Genomic DNA, 24,751 nt, shown 5'->3' with positions numbered 1-24,751 from the left:
CAGGCGAAGGCCCTGCCGAGACCAGCTCCGTAAAAGGGATGAAGGGGACCCTGTAGGCAGTAGAAACGCTAAAGGGCCCTGACGCAGGCCGTAGCTTTTCTTTCCGAGCCACCCCTTTGGCTTGGACACCTCCGGGCTCCTGGAAGAGGAGCTCATGTGCTTCCCCTTGCCAGCTAACCAGTGCTCTGAGCCTCGGCTCCGCCGTTCCCAAAGCACCGCAAAGCTGAGGACGCATCCTGGAGAGAATGGAAATCTGGAGTTTCCCCAGTCTAAGAGAAAGAAGGTTCAGTCTCCTTCCCTACCCCCGCCTGAAGTGTCAAGTTTCCTCCAGGGGAGGGGTGGGCTTCAGGGTCTTTCTTTGCGCGCGGCCCAGGCTGCAAAGGCTAGAGTCCCCAGTGGAAGCTAAATCCATGCACTAGTGTGTGTGTGTGTGTGTGTGTGTGTGTGTGCGCGCGCGCGCGCGCGCGCACACACACACACACACACACACACACACACCACATCCATACACACCCTCGTGCACACTTACACACACACACGTATGCACACACACACACACGTTGTGAAGGGTTCCAGCTCTCAAATCGCGGCGGGTCTCACTAACTTTTGGAGCTTCACAGCGGGCGGGGCGCACGGGGCGGGGCGCGGGTGGTGGAGAAATTGATAACAGATTCGTCGGATTACAGGGAATCTCTTTGTTAGAGCCGAAACCACACAAACTGAACCCTATCCCGGCCCGACGCCCCCGGGGCAAATCCACCAGTTCCCAGAACCCTGGCCAGCAGGGAGTGGAGGCACCGGGTTTACTCAACTCCGGTCTCCTCCGTTATAGATTAGGGGTGTCCCAAGGAGATCGACCGAAGAGCCCTGAGAGCAGCATCTGCCTTGGACCCCCTGCACTTGCCTGGAAACACCTCGGTTTTCTTTCCTCTCCGGTCTGTCGCAGCCCCACAAATGAGCGATTTCAAGGGACTAAGGAACACCTCCAGTCTAGAGTGTAAAACATCCGACCCCGGTGAGTGTAGGAGAGATCCGAAGCGAAGAAAACGGTGTGGAAGGAGAACTTTCGGGAAACTGCCGCAACAGGGTTAAAAGAAAAGTTCTGGTCAAAATTATCCAGAGAACGAGCCAAGTGTTTTCCAATAGGGGATCGGGAAAGCAGACTGAGAAGCTGGAGCGTCGGTCCTTGCCGGGCGTACAGTGGAGGGTGCGGGCTTTTAAGAGATGCAGCGCAGGGGTGGGTGAAGTGAAGGAAAAGTGTTTGCGGGTCTTGAAGCCAGGGCAGCTGAATCTAGATGCTGCTGCTTCCCCATAAAGGAACCCCCAAAGCCTTCAGGGTGGACTAGATGAAAGGTGCAGGCTGTAGCGCTGCTCTTAGGTGGCAACACAAGAGAGAGAGAAGTTAGTAAGGAAAGACGACTCCCTCGGTCTAGATAGCTACAGGACACAAGCAAAAGTGATCAGCTCCTAAGTGCAGAAACAGGCAGTCCTTTAAGGTGAACACCAGAAAGGCTAGGCACAGAGTCTTTCTCAGGGTCAGGGGGTCGGGAGTTAGGGGGCAGTGGCCCTACTTCACAGTCGGGTCATTTCCTTCTTTCTGCTAGACTCTACATTTAAGGCCCACGTCTGGGAGTGGAAATGAGAGATGCCAACTAGGCGGAAGAAGAGGGTGACCCAGGCTCCCGGTGGCGAAAAGGAAGATGGGAAACTCCCAGATCTCTGTTCTTGAAGAGATGGAAATTGAACAGTGTTTTCCAGTCTGCTTTTTCTCTGAACCAAGAAGACGGATGGAGAAACTTGAGGGAGGGAAACTCAGTCGCTGGCACAAACTTGGTTCTCTGGCTTCGAGAACGGCAGAAAGGAGACCTTGAAGAAATGACCAGTAGGGTGTCTGCTTAAGGGGGAGTAGACAAAGAGAATTGTTGCTCCCCATTTTTTCCCCGGGCCTGGGCCCAGGTGAACTGTAACTGCCCCACTCAATGAAAACGCGTGGCCAGGGCACATGCAGCAGGAAGAAATAGCCTGTTAGATAAGCCAGAGGTTGTCTGGGGCTGCAGTCAGGGTAAGAAACCTGAAAAGTTCCTAAATGACCCAGAATTGCCCGGAGTTTGGAGAACAGTAATAGTCCAAGAAATAAACTTTTCTACCTTTTACTAAGCCTCAGTGATGTACCTTACTTTAGGGCTCTCCAGGGCCCACACACAATTACCTTGCCTAACTGAGCACAGAGTCATCTGTCTAAAACTGAGTTGTGTACCCCCGAGAGAGTGAGAAATTAAAGATCAGTTCAGTCCCCAATCTTTACAGGGTTTTCTTTTACAGACGAAGTTCATAAAACGGAGACGAAATCACTGTTTTTGTTTCTGTGTTTAATAGATGAAGAAGCAGAGGCTGAGAGAGGGGAACGCAACAAGCATCCAGGAACACGGAATTGATGAGACAACCAGGGCCACACCCGAGGCCTCCTACGGTGACACTCCCTCACCACTGACCAGAAAAGGTCGAAATCCTTTGTTCAAATTGCCCAAGGCCTCTTTGCTAGGTTACACCTATTATCTCTTTTCTATTCAAAGCTCAGGACAACTCAGACTGTCCCCTGGCAGAGATCTTAGAAGGGTCTTGGTGGGAGAGCGAGGCTGAGTTGTCGCCAGGGGTGCAAGATGAAGGACTGGAACTCAGAGGGGCCTTACTTGCAGATGGCCAATAGGGGGCAGCCGGCACCGCGCGGCCAGTTAGAAAGGCCGTGTTAAAGCTCAGAGTTTTGCCGGCACGTAGTGTGCCCCTTGTGCACAGGAGCGCTCTGGAAGGGAAGACCAGGGTCTTGGACTGGGCCTCCTTTGGAAGATCTAGCGCCTAGAGCCGGACCCCCAAGAAGAAAGACTAAAGCCGGCTTGTCAAAGACGTATCTCTAGCTCCCCGTGCCCCCAAAGCAGAACAAGGGTCCCAACGCGTCCATCCATACCCTACTTTCCGCCATTCCCTAGTCGCCATCTCCTCCAACCCCCCCGCCCCCCCAAAAAAAAACCCAAAACCAACCAAACAAACAAAACCCTCGTCTGATGGAAAATATCTTGAAACCAAATCTGGCTAAGGTGTGCAAATGTCGTCAAGGCAGCAGAGGCTCAGGAGGTGCGACTTCATCGCCTCGCCGGGCCCAAGTTATTTCCCAAGAGCGAATTGTCCATTTAAAGTACGATCACGGGGCAGTGTCTCGGACAGGACATAGAGGGTAAAACAGGGCCTTAGAAGCACCAGGATTTTAAACCCTGTCTTTGAAGAAAGAAGGTTGTTTGCTTTTAAGAAACAACTTCGTCCCGATTTTCATCTTACAGCCTACTAGAAAGCTGGAAACGAGAGATATGAAGTATAAATGGAAATTGTTATCGAGACGTGTAGGGCAACCAGAGGAAAAGTTGTTTAGAAAATTGCTAGTTATATTCCAAGACGAAACGTTAACTTTTTTGTAAAAGTGAACTCTCGGTGACCCTCAGAGTGTGTGACTCGGCTTTAACATACAACTGACAATTAAAACAAACACGAGTTCACAAACTAACCCCCGCCCGCTCTCGCAACGCAGAGGCCCTAGAGTCTCTAAAGCGCAAGGCTGACTCCGCTCAGGGGGTAGGATTAAAGCCACTAGGACCACAACTCCCCGCCCCCAATGCTGCAGTAAAGGACCTGAGCTCACCCAGAGGCCGCTAATAAAGCTAATAACGCGACCCTGCTCCCCGCGCGGGGTGCGCTCTGGCCCCCCGCCAGGCACTCTTAAAGGCACAGGGGCCCGGAACGCTCGGGTTACTGGACCTGGAGAGCCGGGAACTGGGCCCTGATCGGAGGTTGGGGGTGGGGAGTGCATTGCTCCAGGGTAGGTGGCCCCTAGTTTCCCTAGTCTCGCAGCCCTTTCTCCTAACTCAGTCCTCATCCGGCCTCAGATCTCCAACCACACAAGTCTCCGCGTGCCGCAGAAATGAGCGTTTGATATATACTTGATGAATCGAATCATTATCCAGTCTCTGAAATGCACATAGTAAAACTACACTCCGGATTTTGGAGGTAAAAAGGAACGCCATCTATGACCCCAGCTATCTTATCTGTCCCCGCTCTTCTCTATAGTTTCAAAGGTTTGAAGAATAGCCGGTGCAAAAACTCTCCAAGGACGCAGAGACAGTGTCCCCAGGGTAAGGGACGAAAAGATAGGAGAGTCCCTGCCAGCAATACTGGAGTTTAGCTTTCTCTAGGCAGTTAGAGAAATGGAGGGGATAGGGATAAACTGAAAGAGTTCAGTTAACTTTGAAAAGAAAAAAAAAAGTAGGGAGCGTCCGTGCGCACAGAACACTTACCTTCATAGCGAGGGGGAGGGGGCGCGGAGAGGAAGTCGCCACCCGAGCGAAGGAGGCCGAGGAATCCAAGCGAAGCGTCGGGGTTAAGCCTGGGGGGACGATCCAAAGCAGGGCTGCGGAGTCCTCCTGGGCGCGTCGGGTGGGCGCAGCGACCCGGAGCGGAAGCGAGCACTGGAGCCCCGGCTCGGGCTGCGGAGCTGGTATAGCGTGGAAATGTGCCCAGGAACCGAGAGGGCGCCGGCGCGCGCGGGCGAGCAGCAAGCGCAGGGCCGAGTGGGGACACAGTGCAGGAGCCGCGGGTCCGACGAGGGCGCGCAGGCGACTGTTCCGCGGCGAGGCGCTCCCTCTCTAACGTCCATCAGCGACGGCGGTAATTAGGGCTTTCCAACCCCAAATGTGGGCGTGATTGTGCAAAAGACTTTACAACAAATAATAAAAAAAAATTCTTCACAAGAAGGTGAAAAAAAATGCCCCACTACTCAACTGTGGCCCGAGGCGGGGAAGGAGGAGGGGGCATTCCCTGTGCCCAAGATGCCCCCAGTTCATTCACACCACGAATTCTGCAGACTCCTGGCGGCTCACGCCTCCTGATTGTCAGCTCCTCCTCTCCGGGTCTGTGGCCGAAACGTCTGCTTCCCGGGGCTGCTCCTGCAGCTGAGTTAGCTAGTGGACGTCTGTGTACACACAGACACACACCCAAACACACAGACACACACACTCGCGCACACACACACACACACACACACACACACACGGAGACACGGAGACACGCTCGCACACAGACACACGCAGCAGCAGCAGCAGCTTTGGGGCCACAGAACAATCAGGCACGCATGGTTTTTTCTCCGAGAGATGAGGCTGAAATCGCACAAGTCGCCATCAGAGTTTCAAGAGTCAGCGCCAAATTTTGTTCTTTCATTTTAGAATCTGACAAAAAGCGGGTGCAAAAAAAAAAAAAAAAAAAAATTAAAAAAAATGGGTTCAAGGCAGCCCTGAACTTTCTGCCGCTTGGTGGCTTGAGCCGTTGATGGACAGCTAGCCCGTGGGGAACGTTGGCTTCCCCCTTCTGGTCCCCTTCTTTCTTTCTTTCTTTCTTTCTTCGGGATAACCTCCTTCTTTCCACCCCCTGCCTTTCCAGGGCGAACCGAGCAAGAGGACGGAGGGCGCGGAGCTCTGCGGCGGAGACTCAATTCCAGAGGTCCATGGCGGCCGAGGCTGCCGACCTCCTCGGTCGCGGCCGGGGTCCGAGGGGTGGTCGTGGGGCCCGGCGGAGGCCGCGGAAGGAGCTTGCGAAGCGGCGGCCGCAGGAACCGGACTCCGGACGGCGGAGGCGGTGCCTCGGAGCCTGCAGCAACTTTCCACGCGATGCGGTCCCCCACAGACTGACTGCCCCAGTGTGGGGACCGCGTGCCCCCCACCCCCGGCCCTCCTGATCAGCTCCCTCACTTTCGCCCTCCCTCTCTCCAGACTCCTCTTTCCCTTGGTGTTCCCAGCGACAAAATATATATATATATATATTTTTAAAGTTGCAGAACCAAACGCGGCTGGAAAGGCGGGGGGTGGGGGGGGGGGAGAAAAAAGTCAACTTTGCCTATGCGCATGCGTGGTGAGGCTGTCCTATGACAAACTTCACAGGATTTTAAAGCTATACTACGGGGCCGGGGTGCCGGGAGGCGGGGTACGCTCCCCCTTGGGCCCCCTCCTCAAGGCTCCCCATCCCCCAGGCATCTGTTGAAAGAGGTCCATTCCGCTGCTGTTGCCTGCCCACCTCCTGAATGGCTCAGCTTCTTCCAGAGCCATCGACCCGTTTGAGAGGCTGAACCCCAACTTTCCAAACCGGACCCCTTGGCTCAACTTTCCCAAACTGCATTTACTGGGTGGGGCCTCTACAGAAACGACCTCACTGACATGTATCCTCATCGAGATGCCTCTCCTTCTTACGCCCTGGGGAGAGCAGTTAAAGCCTGAGCTTGAAGAGTAGGGTGGGTTCCTGCATATTGCAAAGTCCCCGTTGTCCTAGATGTTTGCTAGACAGGATTGCTCCTCACACCAACGCAGCCAGGCAAGAGCAGAGGCCATGCTGTGGGTGTGGATCTGTGTGGCTGCTCTCTGTGAAGTTTAGGTGAGCCGGAGGATCCAGACTCCTGAAATTCTAGACACTTCTAGATAGCTGACGTTGTTAAGACTTCGATTGGACAGAGTTGATGGATATGCACCACCACATCTTCCAGCATGCCATGGTGCCATGCTCAAACAGTGTCTCGGGGAATAGTGCAATTCTTTTCTCCGTCTGTCCCATCTTCCAACGTTCAAGGGTAAAAGATAAACACACACCACAACACACTACACACGATACAAACACACACACTGCCACTCCCCACTCCCACCCACACATACTACATACACACTATGCACACACACCGCATGTACACACACCACATACACACTACGCACACACCACATACATACACCAGATATACACACACCACACATGTACCACACCACACACACATACCACACACATACACACCACTCCCTCACAAGAGTCAGTTGTCTTCATCCACTGACTTTGACCTAAGCTCTTGGTGCTGACACCCTGTTTGCTCTTGGTTTGCTACCCTGTGCCTCACCCCATCCCCAGCAGCCCACCATAGAGCTCCAGAGTTAAGCTCCAGAGATGCTACTGCTCCACCATCGATCTGGCCACATATGTACCCACTGACTGGTTGCCTCCCTTCACTGTACCCCTGGTCCATTTGCTGGAAGTGCAAACTGGGAAAGATGGATGGATTCGGGCCATTCCCCCACTGGATTTCTTTTTCTAAGGATGCTTGTATTCTGCCCCCCCCCCCCCAACAAAAAAGCCCAGGGTTCCCCTCCAGCCCTCTCTAGGCTTACATCCCTTATCGATCTCAGACATTTCACAATTTTCCATGTAGCTTTAGATCTGCACACTTGAGGGGAAAAAGTGAGGCTTTTTTTTCCCCCAATCAGGAGAATTGCTTCCAGGCTTTCTCTCCTCTCTTTGCTTCCTTTCCAGCTATTCAGCTGCAGCTGCAAAGAAATTCCCATGCCCCTCCACCCCTAGCCCAGGTGTCCCCAGGCAGGCATCCCAGCTCTGCCCTGGGCTACCTCATCTCCAGGATACAACTCACCAGTGACTGTTGAAAACAAGCAGGGAGTAGCTGTGAACAGAGCTACAAAAGGGCAGAGAAGCTCCTGGCTCCCAAGTGCCCTGGATTCCAGAGGCAGGCCACGTAAATGGACAGGACAGAAGACAAAATCTACTTACAGTCAAATCAAAAACACCAAGTATTTCCTTTATTTTACTTAGCTGTTGCCTGAGTTACCTGAAGAATTTGCTTGTTTCTCTACAGTTGCCTTTTTGGGTTAGATCCAGCCTCAATGCTTCATCCCTTGATCCTCTAGTGGAAGATGGAGTCTGCAGTCCTAGTTCCTCCCCTGCTTCTTTGTAGATGTTCACAAGTCCCCTCTGCACTTCCATATCTTCTGAAACACACACACCACAAACAAAATCAAACAGAAAGTAGACAGCGTACACAGGAGGGCACTTAGAGGGGAATAGAGTGGCTTTTACAGCTAGAGAGTTGTAAGATAGCACCAAGATGACCACAGAAACACCAAGTCTGGGCTAAGCACTCAGTGTTTTTCTAGGAAAAAAAAAATCTCTGAAAATTGAGGGTTTTTTGTGTTTTTGCTTTTCGTTTTTTGTTTTTGCAAACCCCCTTTATAGTATGCAAATTTTGACTAGACCAGTTCTAACTGTTCTTTATTTCACTGCCGGAGAATGTTCATCCTTCCAACTGAAGAAATACAACATATTTGATTATTAGCTATTTCCCCAGACATCAGGATTGCTATTTGAATCATATACTATATTTTATCATTCAAGAAAAAAAAAATTGGCAAGATTTCCAGCAAACCTATCTAGTCCCAATGACTTCACATAAAGGGATGAGAGCTTTGGAGCTGGTGGTTTTAATAATGGTTGCACGGAGCTATGCTACTGGAACCCTGAGCTCCAAGTACTGAAGACCTCAGTCCTGTCCTTCAGACCTGAACAAATGGGAAATCCCCTTTGAGTCTTTAGTGAGGGGCCAAGGGTGAGTACCCTGGAAAGCTAGCCTGTATTCTAAGAAGCAGTTCCTTGGTGGGTGCTGGCTGGTTTAATTGGGAAACCAACAGACGGAAAAGGGAGAAATCAATGCCTGTCCACTTAGGAAGGCTCCCAAAGGAGAGCCTCCAGTTTATGGAAGTCCCTCATCTCCTGGCAAACTATGGCTGCACTAGGGTATGTATCCTCTGATTAAGTCATCTGAAGACACACAGGTAGGGCATCGCCATGCCTCTCTCATTTAAAATGCTTTGGACTCCGAGGAACAAATAAATCAATATTTTTTTGGCTGCTTTCCCAACAGGGTTCTTTTCCCAAAGCACAGTGCAAGATAAGGAATTTATGAACGACGGCATCCGTGTGCCGCCTTTCCCAGCGGGAGAAAGCAGGGCCTGGGTTGTCATTCTGGGAAAATCTACCCTCTTTTTATGCCTGGCAAATAATGTTTTATGGCCCTGGGTTTATGGTGGGTGTTTTAATGATCTGCTGTAGAAAGCGGGTTTTCTCTCCAGTCACTAGAATTTGTCAAGAGGGCCTGGAGGCCATAAAAGAGGGCTGGGCCCTAGGGACAAACAGGCTCCATCTTCTGAAATAAACTAATAAAGCGCCCAAGATGTTTACCTCTTTGCTTCAGAGTCAAGAGCAGCAGGACTGTGTGAGGGCCCTGCAGATGGAACACTAGAAAGAGGACAAAGAGGCCGGAAGGGGCTGGAGGGGCTTCCCAGCACCACATGGCCACAGTCAAAGTAATCCTATCACAGAATACTACCACTGGCCACTAGCCTGTGGGGGACAAAGGCTCCCTTGAAGTTAGGGGGCATTTTTGCTCTCTGGGCAGACTCAAGGAAGTGCCTTAAAAGTCTCAGCTTAGTACTTTGTCCATGGTGGCACATGGATTTACTCTTGGCACTCGGAGGCAGAGGCAAGCAGATCTCAGCCAGCACTCTCTCTTCTTTTGCTCAGTGGTACTTTCTGATGGTTCCAAGTGGATATTTTGATTCTGTATCAACTGTTGTTATTTGTTTGTTATTGTTGGTCTTTAAAGGATAGCAGGGTCAGAAAGAAAAAAAAAAAGGTGATTTGGGGGTGGAGCTGGTTCTGGCTCTTGTTGGGTGACTGCAGTAGCCTCATGTTTCTCCCTGGAAGTCTCAGTGTCCTCCATGTAAAGCAGAGGTAAGCAAATGACTAGCGTGAAGCCGTTATATTTACTGAGAATGTACAGAAGGCCTTGGCCCAACTTCTGCCAGTGGTGGCTGCTCAAAAATGACAGATGCTGTGATTTCAGCACTGGTGGTGGCAAGGTCCCTGAGTGACATTCTGAAGAAGATGGGACTGGATGCTGAAAAGGAACACAGGCAATTTCAACATTTTGTGGCCTGCTATGCAGTGGGGGAATTCTATAAGGATGGGACAGGTAAATGCTGGGATAATGACAAGAAGTGAATGAGAATTCTCTCGGGGACATTCCCCAGCTCTTAGTCTTACTTTGGTCTCCCACACCCCCAGGAAGCAGATCACATTATCTGTGGGAGGAGAAAGGGAAAAGCTAAGGAGGTCACAGAGCCTAAGGCTCAAGTTTTAGTGGCAGGACTTGGAATCTTAGCAGTTTCTGATTAACTCTACACTGAACAGGGAAAATCAGATCAGCTTGGAATCCAGAACCCTCCCTTCCTTCCACCAGGAAGAGTAACACATCCTGATCCAGATCCAGCATCACTCCCCACCCCCTCCCTCCAGTTCTTACCTTTCTTCCTTGCTCTCTGGATACAGCCGGAAATGGGGGTCCTTCCTCACAATCACGAGTATTTGCTCTCACCATGCGGCTCCAGCTACGTCTCTACCTTGCTTAGTTCTTTAGGGTTTCCTCAGACCTTCTGGGTCAACTCTAAGCAAGTTTACAAGGCTCCTCGGGGTGTACTCTTTGTTTCTGCTTTGCCACAGGCATGAGATAGCGTCCCCTTGCTATCTGAATGAGCTCACTCTCTTGCAGTCACTGTCTCTGTCTCCATGACTCCCACCCCTATCCCTGCTATGGGGATGATATTCTCCCTTCCTCCAGATCAAAAATGACTTTATTTAATTCTCATACATATTTGACTACTTTCCGTTTGCCTGCGCTAGAGTGTAAATGCAGGAAGGCAGGGGTCTTTGTCTTGCTCAGCTCTGTGATTTCCCATGACCGACATATGATCTGAAATATGAATGAAGGGTTGTTCTCACCATGGTGTTGGCCTGAGTTTAGGGAAGTGACCATTACAGTTCATCTACTTGTAGCATCATAGACAAAGCTAGCCCCTAGAAGGTGTCTCCCCAGCTCCCACATTTTACAGCTTTTCTCTCAGCCCCTTTCCCTGAAGTGGAGAGAGTCCAATAAGAGAAATAATTTTCTTCTACAGATAGATGTCATTCTACTTTATCCTCTCATCACATGGCCTGTGAGTTTGTCCTCTGGCCTGGCATTTGCTTCTGAAAGGCAGACATCATGGCTGGTTCTGGAAGGCCACTCAAAGCCACCAGCTCTGCATTTAACAGGGGCCATGAAGCAGTTACTGACTGGGTTGAGACTGACCATTTCCAGGGAGCAGGGAGCCCTTTTCTCTACCAGAGAGAGAGGCTGGATTTCTTAGAGAGACAGAACAAAAGGCTGGGTTTTTGTTTTGTTCTATTTTACTATTAATCTGTTTTGCAGTTGCTAGCATTGGGGATCTAAATCTGTGTAGTAAGGCTTTGGAAGTCAAGGTTAGCTTCTTCATCAAGTCCATTAGTTTTCCTTCAAACCCAACACACAGCTACTCCCAGGAATGTAGTAGCAGGCTTCTCTACCATTTAGCTAAGCTCCTCTCTCTAGAAGGGAAATCTAGACACACAGAGTTTATTTCCCAGTTATTGGACTTGAACATGCTGTGGTACTAGCTGCAAGAAGCAACAGAACCCTTTAGGGAAGAGCTGGCACAGGGCAGACTTGGTTCTAACTAGATTTTTATAGAGATCAAATCTGTCCCTTCCAGACTCTGCCTTCTCAGGACTCCCTGTCAAGCTGACAGCCGACCTGGAGACACCCTGAAGTGAATGCTAAAACAGGCTCTGCCTGAGAAAGACAAGACATTTCCCAGTACTGATGAATGTAAGCCATTCTCCCCTCCAGTTCCATCCTGAGACATTATCGTTAAATATTAGGCATGAATTTTATTCATTTTTAATTGACCAAATTTTAAATTGGTATTTCTTTACAGTAGGAGAAAAGTAACTGCACACAAGTTGTGGTGTGCAAATGTGTTAGGGCTAAAAGAAGCTACTTAAGGGCTACATAGCTCTCATTCCTTCCTGTGCAGAGAACGGCTTTGTTTCCTTTTGTGTCTGCTGGGGACCTAACCCAGGGCTTTAGTCATGCTAGGCAGGTGTTCTCCACTGTGTTATAATCTCAGCCTAAGAACTCTAACATAATCTATCGTCATCAATTCTCAAGGATAAAATACGTTATTAACTATAATCAACATATTATACAGTACATCCCTTGAATTTTTCTCTTGTATAGTTGAAATTCTGTATCCTTTGATTGACATCTCCCCAGGTTCCTCTCTCCTCAACCCTAGTATGTGAGTCAACTTTTCATTGTTAGCATGAACTATCTAAAAACTAAGGAGAAGGATTCACTTTGGCTATTTGGATGGGTGGGTTGCTTTAGGCCTGAGGTGAGGTAGAACACTGTCTCAGGGGGTATGTGGCAGTGTAAAGCTGCTCCCATAACAGCAGCTGCTAGGGAGGGGTACTGGACAAGATACAATAGTCAAAGACAGACCACCACAGATGGCCTACTTCCTCCCATAAGGCCTTACCACTTACAGTTTCCACAACTTCCCTGTAGTCCACTCAGCTGTGAACACAAGACTCTCACGAGTCCACTCACCTCAGAACACTGTTGCATGGAAGATCATGTCTTCAACTCTCAAACCTTTAAAGACCTTTCCAGACCCAAATTATAAGACCTTATGACCATTATTCTCTATAGTACTTCTAGAATTTGTTTTAAAAGAGCAATACACCTGTAATTAAGATCATAGACTACTTGTCTTTTTGTAGCTGGCTTATTTCAGTTCACACAATATTCTCTAGGTTCATCTTGTACTAAATAACAATATTTCTTAAGACAGAAAGGCATTTCATTGTATACATGTGCCATATTTTCTTTCTTTCTTATGTATTTATTGTACAATGGCAGGAGTTCGACCCCAAGCCTCACACATGCTAAGCAAGTTCTTTATCATTCAGTACTTCCCCAGCCTCTATGACATTTTCTTTTACAATTTATCTGTTGATGACTACTACTTTTGCTGTTCTGAACTTTGAGTTCAGATATCTCGTCTAGTCATTGATTTCAATGTATGTACATGTGTGCATGTGCATGCATGCGTATGTGAATGCGTGCGCGTGTGTACGTGCGTGTGTGTGTGTGTGTGTGTGTGTGTGTGTGTGTGTGTGTGATTACTGAATCATATGCATGGTGGTTTGAATGAGAATAACTCCCAAAGGCTCATAAATTTGAATAGTTTGATATCTGTTGGTGGAACTATTTGGGAAGGATTGCAATGTATGGCTTTGTTAGAAGAACTGTGCCCTTGGGGGATGACATTGAGGTCTCAAAATCCCACACAATCTCCAGTTAGCTCTTTCTGCTTCCTACTTGCAAATAAGGATGTAAACTTAGTGGACCTGCTCCAACTGAATGCCTGTTGACATGTTCCCACCATGACACTGTCTAATTCTCTGAAACTTTAAACCCCAATAAACCTTGTCTTCTGTAAGTTGCTTCAGTCACAATGTCTCTTCACAGTAATAGAAAAGTAACTAAGACAACATGGTTGTTTTCTTATTAGATTTTTTTCAAGAACATCCATATTGCTGTCTGTACTGGTCATACCAATTTACATTCTTATCAACAGATGCAACATTCAATTTTTTTTAAAAAAAAGATTATTTTTATTTGTAAGTATTTGTGTGTATCTGTACAAGTTTTTGTTCACCATGTATGTAGAGGTGCCTAGGAGGCCAGAGGGCATCAGATGCCCTGAACTAAAGTTCTTGGCAGTTATGAGATGCCCTGATGTGCTGGGAACAGAACCAAGGTCTTATCACAGAGCTGCATGATTTAGGTTGTACATTTTAAAAATGTGGGTGATGTCATAAACACAGGTGTGTTCATGTGTATGTGAATTTGAGTCCAATTATGCAGGGGCCAGAGATGATAGGTGTCTTCCTCAATCAATTTTTACCTCGGTGTTTTAGAAAGAGTCTCTCATTGAACCTAGAGGTTGCCTATTAGGCTAGGCTGACTGGTCAGTGAGCCCCAGGGCCTGCCTATCTCTACTTCTTTGGTGCTAGGATTCCAGATGCCTGGTGCCTGGCTTTTAAATGGGCTTTGGAGACTGAACTCAAGTCCTCATGCTCCCACGAGCATCTCTTCAGACATGATCTTTAGTTTTGGTTACCAAATCAACAGTACAAAAAGATATTAAAAGAGGGCCACATACTAGCAACATTTAGGTCAGATATCTGGTCTTCTTGACCTCACCATTATGCGAAGTATCCAGGAAGTTGGCTGTATTTTAAAATGTGCCCAGGATGTTATTATTTACCACCCCAATTGCATGATTAACTGAATTTTAACTTGAGTTGTTCTATCTTAGTCTATGTGAATTCTTAGTCTATGTGAATATTTATTTCCAGCCTCCTTTTGGGGAACTTCACATAGTTTTAAGTAGCAGGCTGTATTGTGAGTCATTTTAATTTTGCATACTTTGCCAGTGTCCTACTCAAAAACGTGACTCTGTTCTAACTTCCCAAACATATATCAATAAACAATTGGGTTTCAAGTAAAAGCTGCTTTTCTTCACTCAGTTTAACTCCCAATTGCAGTGGTCTACACATCTCTGTTAAGGTCAAGTGACGATTCATTGATTTTGAAAAGCATGAATAACATTCTCTCTTGCAAAAGATCCCATGTAGCTGCATGTATTTAATGTAAGTGGTTTTGAATTAAGCAAAGATTTCCACTTCACCCAGAAGAAAACCAGTTGCTCCTTGGTAATACCACAGAACTCAAGGAAGTGAAATGAAAAATTGCAAAGGATTAGATTTACCTAGGCCAGTGGGTACATATATCTACCAAGTATATACAGGAACTCGATGGCTCCAGTCATGTGTCATCTGTGGACGACCCTCTTCTACTCAGCCGAGGGGCACGGTCCTACCCCCATGGCCCTCACTCCTTAGTCATACAGATTTGTCATAACAGAGATTAGTTGGGACATAAGCGCCATCCCTCTCTTGTCTTGCCTATTCCACTCAGGGAGGTTTGAAAATATTCCATAACTATTTGAAAACGGGATTCAAGGCATAGCATGTCAGCCTCTATTTCAAAAGTCACCAGCAGAACATAAAAGCAAATCATAAATTTAGAGTCAGTTTGTTGGGACTGTATTATGGCTACAAAAAATAAATCAAAAGGCAGCTTAAAACACACAGGAAGAAATGGCCATAGGCACCATGGATGGCCATTCATTATTCATTCATGTATTTAACGTTGGCTAATTCAACACGTATTTCATATCTTTTCCCACTCACTTACCAAGTACTGATGAGATGTCATTCATCTCCTTGTTTTGTTAGGACTGGCTTGGCCAGATCTTGATGGTCTGTCCATTTTAGTCCATCAATAATGACTGAGAACTGGAGAGATGGCTCAGCAGTTAAGAGCACTGGCTGCTCTTCCATAGGACCTATGTTCAATTCCCAGTACCCACATTGAAGCGCACAACTATCTAACTCCTATTCCAGGGAATCTGACACCTTCACAGAGACACACATGCAAGCAAAACACAAATGCACATAAAAACATAACTGTGAAGTGATTAGACACCAAAGGTGGAATGAATTGCAGAAAGACATCTCACATGCATGATGGGACTAAAGTGGGCACATGCACACACTCTGAATGTTGCTGTGCGTTGGTAAGTCCGCTGGGTTGAGGTCCTAGGTAAGTAGCAGTGCTGGAAGGTACCTGGCTAAAGGGCTTACAGTGCAAGTTCGACATTAGGTTCCTCCTTGGCTGGCTGGAAAACCCTAGAAAATTTCCAAAGATAAGATTTATACCCATGTAATAAAAATAGGTTTGTCTCTCACTTTTTCCCCCCAGAAACACTTTTATCTGTGAGGAGCATTTTACCTACAGAATGTCTTTGACCCCAACCATTAAATTGGCAAGAGGCTTGGTCATTCTGACATTTCAGGGGAACAAAGTGAGCTGAAAGAAATTATCAAAACAACTCACTTAAGGAGCTGCAAGAGCTGTAACTCCTCGGAGCTGAAGCAGTGAGCTTCAGAAGAAGAGGAGAGAAAGGGGGGAAAGGAAGGAGAACAGTGGAGGAGGGGTGGGGGGAATGGCTACACCAAGAGGGTCAGAAAGGATAGATGAAAGGAATGAAGGAGAAAGATGGGTACCAAGACAAATCTCCGAGAAAAGTAATGGAAAGAAAGTCCATCTGTCACCTTCTTTGTGGCTATAGATGGCAAGCACTGATGTCTGGCAAACCAGAGTCTTGCTTACATATGACAATGTATTCACCGTAGTGAATTAGACCTTCTTCTTCTGGTGCCAGGTGTGTGGTAGCATCATGGAACACTATTCTTTAGTTTGCTTCTGCTTGCCATGCTTTCATGACATGGACCACTGCCCGTGGTCTAGAATCTTCATCTGTATCTATGGTTCTGACCAGAGTTACCCAAAGTAGGCTCTTGATTCTCAGGTTGTTCATCCTCTATCTGCTATATGCATGAGGATAACAGTAAATACTGGTGACACAGAGAAATGGACCAGTGTTCTCCTCTCCAGGACTCAAAGTAAAGGGGCTAACCATGCACACACAATAATGACAACGGGAATAAGACTCTTCAGTGCCACACAGTGAGGTATGTGGGTAACAATACAAATAGCGGGAGCCGATTTGCTCCTAACCCAGGATGAGAAGTAACTTATTGTGATACCGAGGAAGATGAAGACATCTATCCTGGACAACTTCACATCCCATTCCTGCCTCTCCTAAATGGAGCTCCCAGAGAGTCTCTTCCTCCCAGCCAAGTGACTGGGGGAGAGGGCTCCATCAAGCTCAAGACATTAGCATTTGACTTAGGCCTGGCCCATAATCAAGCCTCATTGGTGGCTGATTAGGTCAGGAGAGAGAGTCAGTAGTTTGGGGTCTGGCAAGAGTGGGATAGGAGCCTCTACTTTGAGGCTTGTACCCTGGCTAACTGTAAACCAGGAGACCCTGAGGTGAAGAACACTGCAAGATGAAAGGTAGCTTTGGAGGTGAACACAGTATCTCTATTCAGATGTGTAAAGAAAATGAGACATTGCCTTTGACCTGTTACAGCCTATGGATCCAGCTGTGCTAAGACCACAAAGTTGGTTTGAGTTGGCTTTAACATCTGTAACTGGAAATGTTCTCACCATGTTAGTTTGTTTTAGGGACATTACCATTGGCAGAATAAGGTTTAGGGTTAAATGAAAGCTACCTATTTCCTCTGAGGGTTTAGACTAGCCCCACAGACAGACACTAAAGGGGATTTTCTTAATATGAGGCTGTCAACACATTATCTTGAGGCAGAACATGATGAAGGAAACTGCATCCGGTGAACACTAACTAATGCATACAACAGCAGAGCTGAATGGGAGGAGATGCTATGTGTGCCAGGAAGGTCTACGAATGCAAGAAAAATCAGGTACAGTACATGCCCTTCTGGAATTTACACATCTTCCCTACCTAAGAGAACTTCTTCCCCTCTGGTAGAGAACATATTCACACATTCATTTATTTGCACAGAGTGTATGTAAATATACATGTCATATATAATAAAGTGAAAGCTTGGATCTCAGAATGTTCCAGAAATGGGTTCTTTGGGGGCAAACTCTTTGGCAAATCAAAAATCTAAATGTTAAATTTCCAGCACATACCAGAATGTGCCTTTGAAACTCATTACCTTTGCCAAACTTGCATATGGCCTCTACTTTCCTCATGGCTGTGACATAATGCCTGATGTGAACAACCTAAGGGAGATAAGATCAGCTTTAGTTCCTGGGTTTTGAGGGTTTGGTCCATGTGCTTGGGGTCATCACAGCAGGAAGACCATGGTGAACAGGAAGGACAGCAAGGGAATACAAGAAGGAGCAAAGTGTGACATAGTCCACAAAGATATGCCTTCAAAGTGATCCCGGTCTTCCAACTAAGCCCGGCCTACAACCTTTCGCCATTTTCCCACAATGTCCACCCAGGGTTAATCCATTCATTAAGTCAAAGCCTTCATGAGCTAACTGTCTCTGAACTAAAAGATGTAAAACATGATATAAAATACACAGATGATGTGTACCTTTTTCCTATCAGACAGCAGTGCGTATAGCAGAACTCTGGGGTCAGGTAAGAACTGGAATCCAGGCTTTCCTTGAAATCACTGGGTGGCACCGGCTGGCTTCTTTAACCTCACCAAACCTTGGCTCTGTAAATGGGATTACTCAAGATACCCACTTGGGCTTTTGTAATGATGGAACAAGAGAGCATACTCTTAGTATTTAGCATAACACTTGGCATATATCTTATTCTTAGTCAATGTAGTACTCCACCTGGAAAGTCAAGAGATCAGGCTTAAATCAGTCATGACAGAAAAATGGACTATGGAAATTTGCACAAATCCCCAACACAGTTTTTGTTTTGTTTTGTTTTCCTTTCAATTTGTCATTTTTGTAAACCTAGAGGGTTCACAAACAGAGCCTGTTGTTAGTGGATGGCTGCAGGGTAGCCAGGCTTTTGATAAGCACAGGTTCTGATGGGGAGGGGACATGGATTGAGTAAGGACCAACCAGTGATTATCACACCCGGCAGCACTAAGAAAGAGATGCAGAGACTGTTTGTTACACAGTCTATATCTCCTGACAGATTGTCACATGCTCTTGCTAAGTATCAAGGAGATCAGATGATATGTTGGGGTCACTCACCCAGGAAGTAGCAGAGACATATCTCAGCCCTGGTCTGTGTGACACACACACTCCCCAAGTCAGCCTATGCATAGCTAGGGCAGGAAAGCTATGAAGAATTGTGTGTATTGTTGAAACAGAGGTACAAGCATGGCTTACCAGAGCAGTTCCCTCTTGTTGAACCAACAAAGACACCAGAGGTTTTAGGGTGGTGAAAACCCTGCTTTCAGAAGGAACCATTCCTTAGCTATGAGGATGAAGATGCTACATCCCATTGTAGTAATGGCTTACTGAGCTCAGCCCTATCCAGCCTAGAATATTACCAACCAGAGTTGCCAAGGTGCAGGGACATTTTTTTTTTCCTTGAGAGTTTCCCAGGACTTTGCAAACATGACCCTATTAATCCACCCAGTACCCGGATGAGATAGGTAGTTGGGAGTTATTATTATTCTTACTTTCAAAGTAGAAGATCTGAAGCCAAGAGAGATTAAGCAATTAGTCTGAGGTCAAATGGTGAGCCAGGGACAGACCAGGGAATGAAACAATTATCTTCTGAAATTCCAATCGAATGCGCAGACTGCCTGGCTTTTCATCAGGGCGTCTACGGTTGCAGCTGCCTGGATTTGTATGGGATGCTTTAATACCAATATCCACACCGACATAAGGTTTCCCTACAGAATCAGCTGAAAACAAAGCAGAGAAGCAGGCAAATTCTCTATGTAATGTCTTACCCCTAATGGGGTATCTGCTTTAACTAGATCTGAAGTCTTATTTCACCTGCTAATAGTTTTGGAGGGCTAGAGGCCAGGGGACACATAGAACTTCTTCCTGCTTGTGGGTTCCACCCTCCATCTCTCACAGCCACCCTTTTGTTTAGAAAAAGGGTCTCTTTCCCTGTTACTTCTCCCTATCCCTTTACCCCTCCCCCTCCCCTCCTCTCCCCCTCTCTCTCCTCCCTCTCCCTCCCCTTCCCTCTCCACTTTAAAATATTTTTATTTACTTTTTTTGAGAATTTCATGTCGTATACTTTGATCATATCCTTTCCCCAACTCCCTTTCAGATGGTATCCTATATTCCGAACCTCATCTTCTTTCTCTCTCTCTCTTAAAAATAAAAACTAAAATAAACCTCTCCTCCCCCACGCACACAAACAAAACATACACACATAAGTAAAAACCAAACATGAGACTTGGTTTGTGTGGACCACCTATCCTTAAGCATACTGCCTGCCTCAGAGTATGCTTGAAACACCCAATGCCATTCCACTGAAGAAAATTGAACTTCTCTCTCCCGGTGGCTATCAATTGCAAACAGCTTCTTGGTGAAGGGTGGGATTTTATATCCACTTCCTTTTTTAGTCCTGGGATTGTGTCTGTGCAGGTGTTGTGCATGCTGCCACAGTCTCTGTAAATCCATTTGTGTTATCAGTCCTGTTGTATCTGGGAGATGTTGTTTCCTTGGAGTCAATCACCAACTCTGGCTCCAACGTTCTTTCTGCTTCCATGTAGATCTCTGAGCCTTATGGGGAAGGGATTTGATAAGGGCAGCGTGCTCCAAAGCCTCTCACTCTCTGCACACTGTCCAGGGTGCGTCTCTGTGTTAATTATCATGTCCTGCAAAAAGACACTTCTTTGATGAGCATTGGTCAATGCAATGATTTTGAAGTTCTGGTTGAAACTCCAGGCTCAAGATAGGATATTCCCAAGAAACCCATACTGACTTCAGCTTGTGACCATCTAGCTTCAGCCTCCTGAGTGGCAGGATTACAGGGATAAGCTAGCATGCCATATTCTTTTCTTTTGGGTATGTGTATTTACATGTGTGCATGCATGTGCATGTTCATAAATGTGTGAGTAGTATGTACTTGTGTGTGAAGGCCAGAGGTCGACTTAGGGTGTTATTTGTTCTTCAGGGTCACCTTGGGTTTGTTGTTGTTGTTTTTAGTTAGTTGGTTAGTCAGTTTGTTGTTATTGTTATTTTGTTTTGAGAAGTCTCTTACCTGGACCCGAAGCTAGGCAGCAGTTCGTTCTTATCTTCTAAGGGTTGGGTTACAAACCGTTTACTGTACCTGGCTTTTGGGTGAGATGTGAGGAACTGAAATCAAGTCCTCACGCTTATGTAGCAAGCGTTTACTAGCCGAGCTGTCTCTCTAACTCCAAGTTTGTTTGTTTGTTTTTTTGTTTTTGTTTGTTTGTTTGTTTGTTTGTTTTAGAGATAATCTGTACCACAAAAAGCCTGAGGGAACATTTTCCAATTTCTCGGATGTTGAGACAGAAAAGATGAACAGAAACTATTTTCAAATTGTGTAAAATCTAGAATCCAATGATTCAGCTTTGAGCTTCATTTCGGTCTTCCAATACTTTCTAGTCTGGGAGCTGTTCAGTTTTGACTGTAGGTGACATTGTATGGCCCAGGTGAGGAGAAGAGAAGACTTCCAGGTGGGCCAAGAGGAAGCCCTGCTTCAAGCAAGCATCTCTAAGGGCATATGAATAGGACATACATCCATGGCTGACAGTAACCAGCTTCTGGTTTCCTCTGTTGGTTCTGCACAGGCCCTGTCCCCCCAAACACCTGGAATGATGTTTTCTCCTTTTCTGATTACTTCAATCTTTATGAGTTGATTTACAATCCACCACTCAGTTTTGATTTCATCTAGTTTGAGTTTATCTAGTTTGTCTAGTGAGATTTCAATGAGCTCATTTCTATTGGTGGGAAAATATGGTCCTATTTGATTTGCTAGGTGGGGAGACTCTTTTTTATAAGTGGCTGCATGCCATGCTCAAGGGTTTGTTTTCAGAATTCATGGTGGCCACTCCTGGATCTGTTGAATTTCAGTCTCTGAAACTCTTCATCAAACTTTTGGAGAAATTCTCCTATACCTTCCATAACTTCTTAAAATGCAGAAGTCCTCCAACCTGTCACCCAAAGAAATTCTACTTCTGTCCCCTTTTTGTTTTTTTCTTTTTCTTTGTTTTTTTCCCCTTTTTTCTTACCCCTTTTTGGTTCTCTCTCTCTCTCTCTCTCTCTCTCTCTCTCTCTCTCTCTCTCTCACACACACACACACACACACAAGTGACGCCTAAGTTTGTACAAGAATGCTAGGAAGAGAACAACTTTCTAACTTATACAGCACAGACATTGTCTTCTGTCCAGGAAATGAAACACTGGAGAAGTCCTGAGGCAGAAGGATTCCTTACACGTATGCTTCGAACTTTTTTTTTTAACTAACAATATGGTGGTCAGAAGCCAGATCATCACCAGACAGGGTTTGGGGCTCAAGTTCAGAACATTGACAAGGATGCCCTTGAGCATTTTGACATGGGGCTGAGGTGTCAAAGTATCACACAGGTCTTAAACCCTCTTTTGGGCTATTTCCATGGAATACTTGAAAGCAGCTTGTGTGAAGAGTATCTCACAGTATAGTACCATGCGCAAACAGCGGCACTTGGACTTCCCCAGGTTCTAGGCTCAAAGCAACTATACTGTAAAATCAACCAATCACATCACAGACTATGACTGCAGGTACTGGTTGCCAAGCAACCCAGAGCTAATCTTACAGATGTGTGAACATCTGTGCCAGAGAAAGGAAGTGTACAGCACCCAACAATACGTGTAGCACTCCGCTATCAAGCCTACTACCATTGTTTCACCAAGCAAGCTCACATTTCTTATCATGTAAATTGAGCAGGTTTCCCCCCTACTTGTTTCAACCTCAGTGTTTTATTGTTCCAAATCCTTGCTCTTGACTTGAGTTCATGTGCTCCGTTGTAGTACAAGTGGTAATTACACAAGTCTTTCCTTCCCTGTCATTGGCAACAGTCACCAGGGAAATTTACAGCCCCCAATATCCAGATCTGGAAACTGGTTATTAAGCATGGTTGAGGAAAACCCTGACGTGGCAAATGGCATGTGAACAAGGACCAGCTCCAGCAGTTCTTGGGAGAGAACGGCTGGGAGTGAGCCAGTGACCAGCAACGTAATTTCACTGCATGTTATTATTTATGATCTATTACTGCTAATAATAGCTATTATCTCCATCTTTGTTCATGACCTAACACTGTAGCTGGCATTGTGTAAACTGTTCATTTGGCGCTTTTATTGTTATTATTTTTGTAATAAAACAACTGATAGGTCTGAGTGATAATTTTAGGATGAAAACAAAAAAAAAAGAAAAGAAAAAAGAAAAAAGAAAAAAAGCAAACCAGCAGCTATTCCGCAGGGCAGGCCAGTGCTGAATTGTTTGGCATGTAGTAGAATTGGAATTCTAAAGAGGGTTGTAAACTCAGGCCCACTCAGATGCAGCCAGGCAACACAATGGGTGGGCTTGGCCAAGTGTCAAATTCTAGAGGACAGGGAGGACAATGGAAGGATGGACATGGCTTCCCACCCTTCTAGACTCAGAGCCCTCCATGACTACTCTTTCCAAAATTATTTTCAAAACATTTTATTTTGAAGCAACTTCAAACTCACTGAAAAGCTGGAATGGCATCTATATGCCCCCTTTGAATGTCACTGCATCAGATCCTTAGGCTTTCTCTCTTTTATGTCAGTATATAAATCCATTATTATCAATTCCCTGAGCCAGGAAACCACAAGCTAACAAACATTCTAAACTCCCCATCATAAATTTCTCCTAAACAAGACCATCTCTGTATCAATTATTTTCAAATAAGGAAGCCATCTTGATACAATACTGCCATCCAATCTCAAGTCCTTCCCAAATTCTGATGCCTGTCTCAATAGGTGGTCACAGTCCCATCAAGACTCATACATGATGCTGTGGTCATGCCTCTTTAATTCTGTTTAATCTGGGTAATGCCTCAGGTTTTCAAGTACTGGGGACTGAACCTAGGGTCCCCTGCTGACCAGTCCATCACTACCAGAAGATGCAGCCTTAATTCCCAGTTCTTCAAGTTTCAGGTTGCAACTCTGCAGGTCAAACAAGAAATGCTTGAAGTTTAGATTTACTACCTGCTTTTCTGACGTCTGTGGTGTGAAAACGTGCATACTGGCGTTAACATTTCTTAGGGCAGACCTTTGACATGAGGAAAAACATACTCAAAAAGTAGAAAAGTATGTTGTTGCATGATGAATTGTCACAAAATAAGCCTAACTTTGTAAATGGTTTCCAGGCTAAGGATTCAGATTCTTATGCCCACAGGTGGATCTTGTCTTTACCTGAATAGAATCAGATGGGAAGTTCCTTTCTGTCCAGGATTATATGAGATGTTGTCATGTTAGGGCACATGGCAACAGTTTCCTCTGTAGAGCAATTGGTCTGGAATCACCTTCTTGCTACAGTCCCTCTGCTGGTGGGTAGATACCTCAGCAGCTCCTTAGCAACTAAACAGGAAGACGCCCTACTACTTCAAGCACACCCCTAACACTGTTTTGGGTACTCCCTTCATATTCCATGGCCACCAGGTAGGAGTTACATTGTTCCTGTTGGCTGTAACCAGAATAGAGGCTCCATTCAGTCATAATGTGACATACTTTCTCCTAAAGCAAAAAAAAAAAAAAAAAAAAAAAAAAAAGCTACACAGTAGCGACTCTAGAGCAGCCATTCAGTTTGCTGGTCTCATGCTGTTTAACTGAGATGTGGTCTTCTTTGGAAGTAGCAGTCTAACACAATGTACTTTGCTATGAACTTTCCTCTTTACTATTTGCATTTGATGTCTGCCTCCTGGCACTCCGTTCTTGTTCTTATTTGGGGCTTATTAGACCCTTTTCAAAGGTCTATACCTTGAGCAGGGGACTCCATCCTTAGCAAGGAGATAATGAATCTTCTCCCTTTCACAGAGGTGTATAATATCTGAGTTCTTACCTGTAGAGCTAGAAGTGCACAGGAAAAAAACTTGTATTATCTGTATGTGTATGCATATGAGTATGCATATGTGTGTTTGTTTAGTTCTGTAGCCCACTCGTGGCTTGAGCTTACAAACTCCCTGCCTCAGCATTCCAAGTACTTTGGATACAGGTGTGCACCACAATGCTTGCTTGTGCATTTATTGTTATTCATGACACTTTTCTGTTCTAGAGGAGGAGAAGGAGAAAGGCTCTAGCAGATTTTTTGTTGCTGTTGTTGTAGAAAAAAAACCTCAACTTTTATTATTACCTGTCTAGTGCAAGGGATTTAAAATTGCCTCAAGCACCTGCCCGCAGACTTTGTATGAGCTGATGCTCAGGTGTTGGAGCCGGGAGCCCTTCACCCAGCTTCATCGGTTCCTAGCAGATGAAGCACTCAACACAGTGTAA

The 24,751-nt window shown here is 46.1% G+C and overlaps 2 protein-coding genes across 2 annotated transcripts in view; one reads left to right on the top strand and one right to left on the bottom strand.

Moving 5' to 3' along the window:
• Positions 1-5,510, bottom strand: part of Wnt5a (Wnt family member 5A) — a 22,348-nt gene extending 16,838 nt beyond the window's left edge. Inside the window, exon 1 of the mRNA XM_034498786.2 lies at positions 4,341-5,510. Coding sequence (XP_034354677.1) covers positions 4,341-4,346 — 6 coding nt within the window. The 5' untranslated portion in view covers positions 4,347-5,510. The remainder of the gene's footprint in view (positions 1-4,340) is intronic.
• On the top strand, positions 5,108-24,751 carry LOC143441852 (uncharacterized). Its single transcript, XM_076932052.1, has 3 exons — positions 5,108-5,233; positions 5,479-5,823; positions 24,620-24,751. Exons 1-3 carry the CDS (start codon positions 5,174-5,176, stop codon positions 24,749-24,751), a joined length of 537 nt encoding a protein of 178 aa, XP_076788167.1. The 5' UTR covers positions 5,108-5,173.

The sequence above is a fragment of the Arvicanthis niloticus genome, chromosome 3 (genome assembly GCF_011762505.2).
Source record: "Arvicanthis niloticus isolate mArvNil1 chromosome 3, mArvNil1.pat.X, whole genome shotgun sequence".
NCBI lineage: Eukaryota > Metazoa > Chordata > Mammalia > Rodentia > Muridae > Arvicanthis > Arvicanthis niloticus.
Note: the sequence above shows the minus strand (reverse complement) of the source record. Positions and strands in the feature narration are given on the sequence as shown.

Bases quoted from the DNA above. Each gene is read 5' to 3' on its own strand.
- LOC143441852 (XM_076932052.1), top strand. From the start codon at position 5,174: ATGGTTTTTTCTCCGAGAGATGAGGCTGAAATCGCACAAGTCGCCATC. The intron at 5,234-5,478 runs GTCAGCGCCAAA...CTGCCTTTCCAG, and splicing joins TCGCCATCAGAGTTTCAAGA to GGCGAACCGAGCAAGAGGAC. The intron at 5,824-24,619 runs GTGTTCCCAGCG...TTACCTGTCTAG, and splicing joins CCAGACTCCTCTTTCCCTTG to TGCAAGGGATTTAAAATTGC.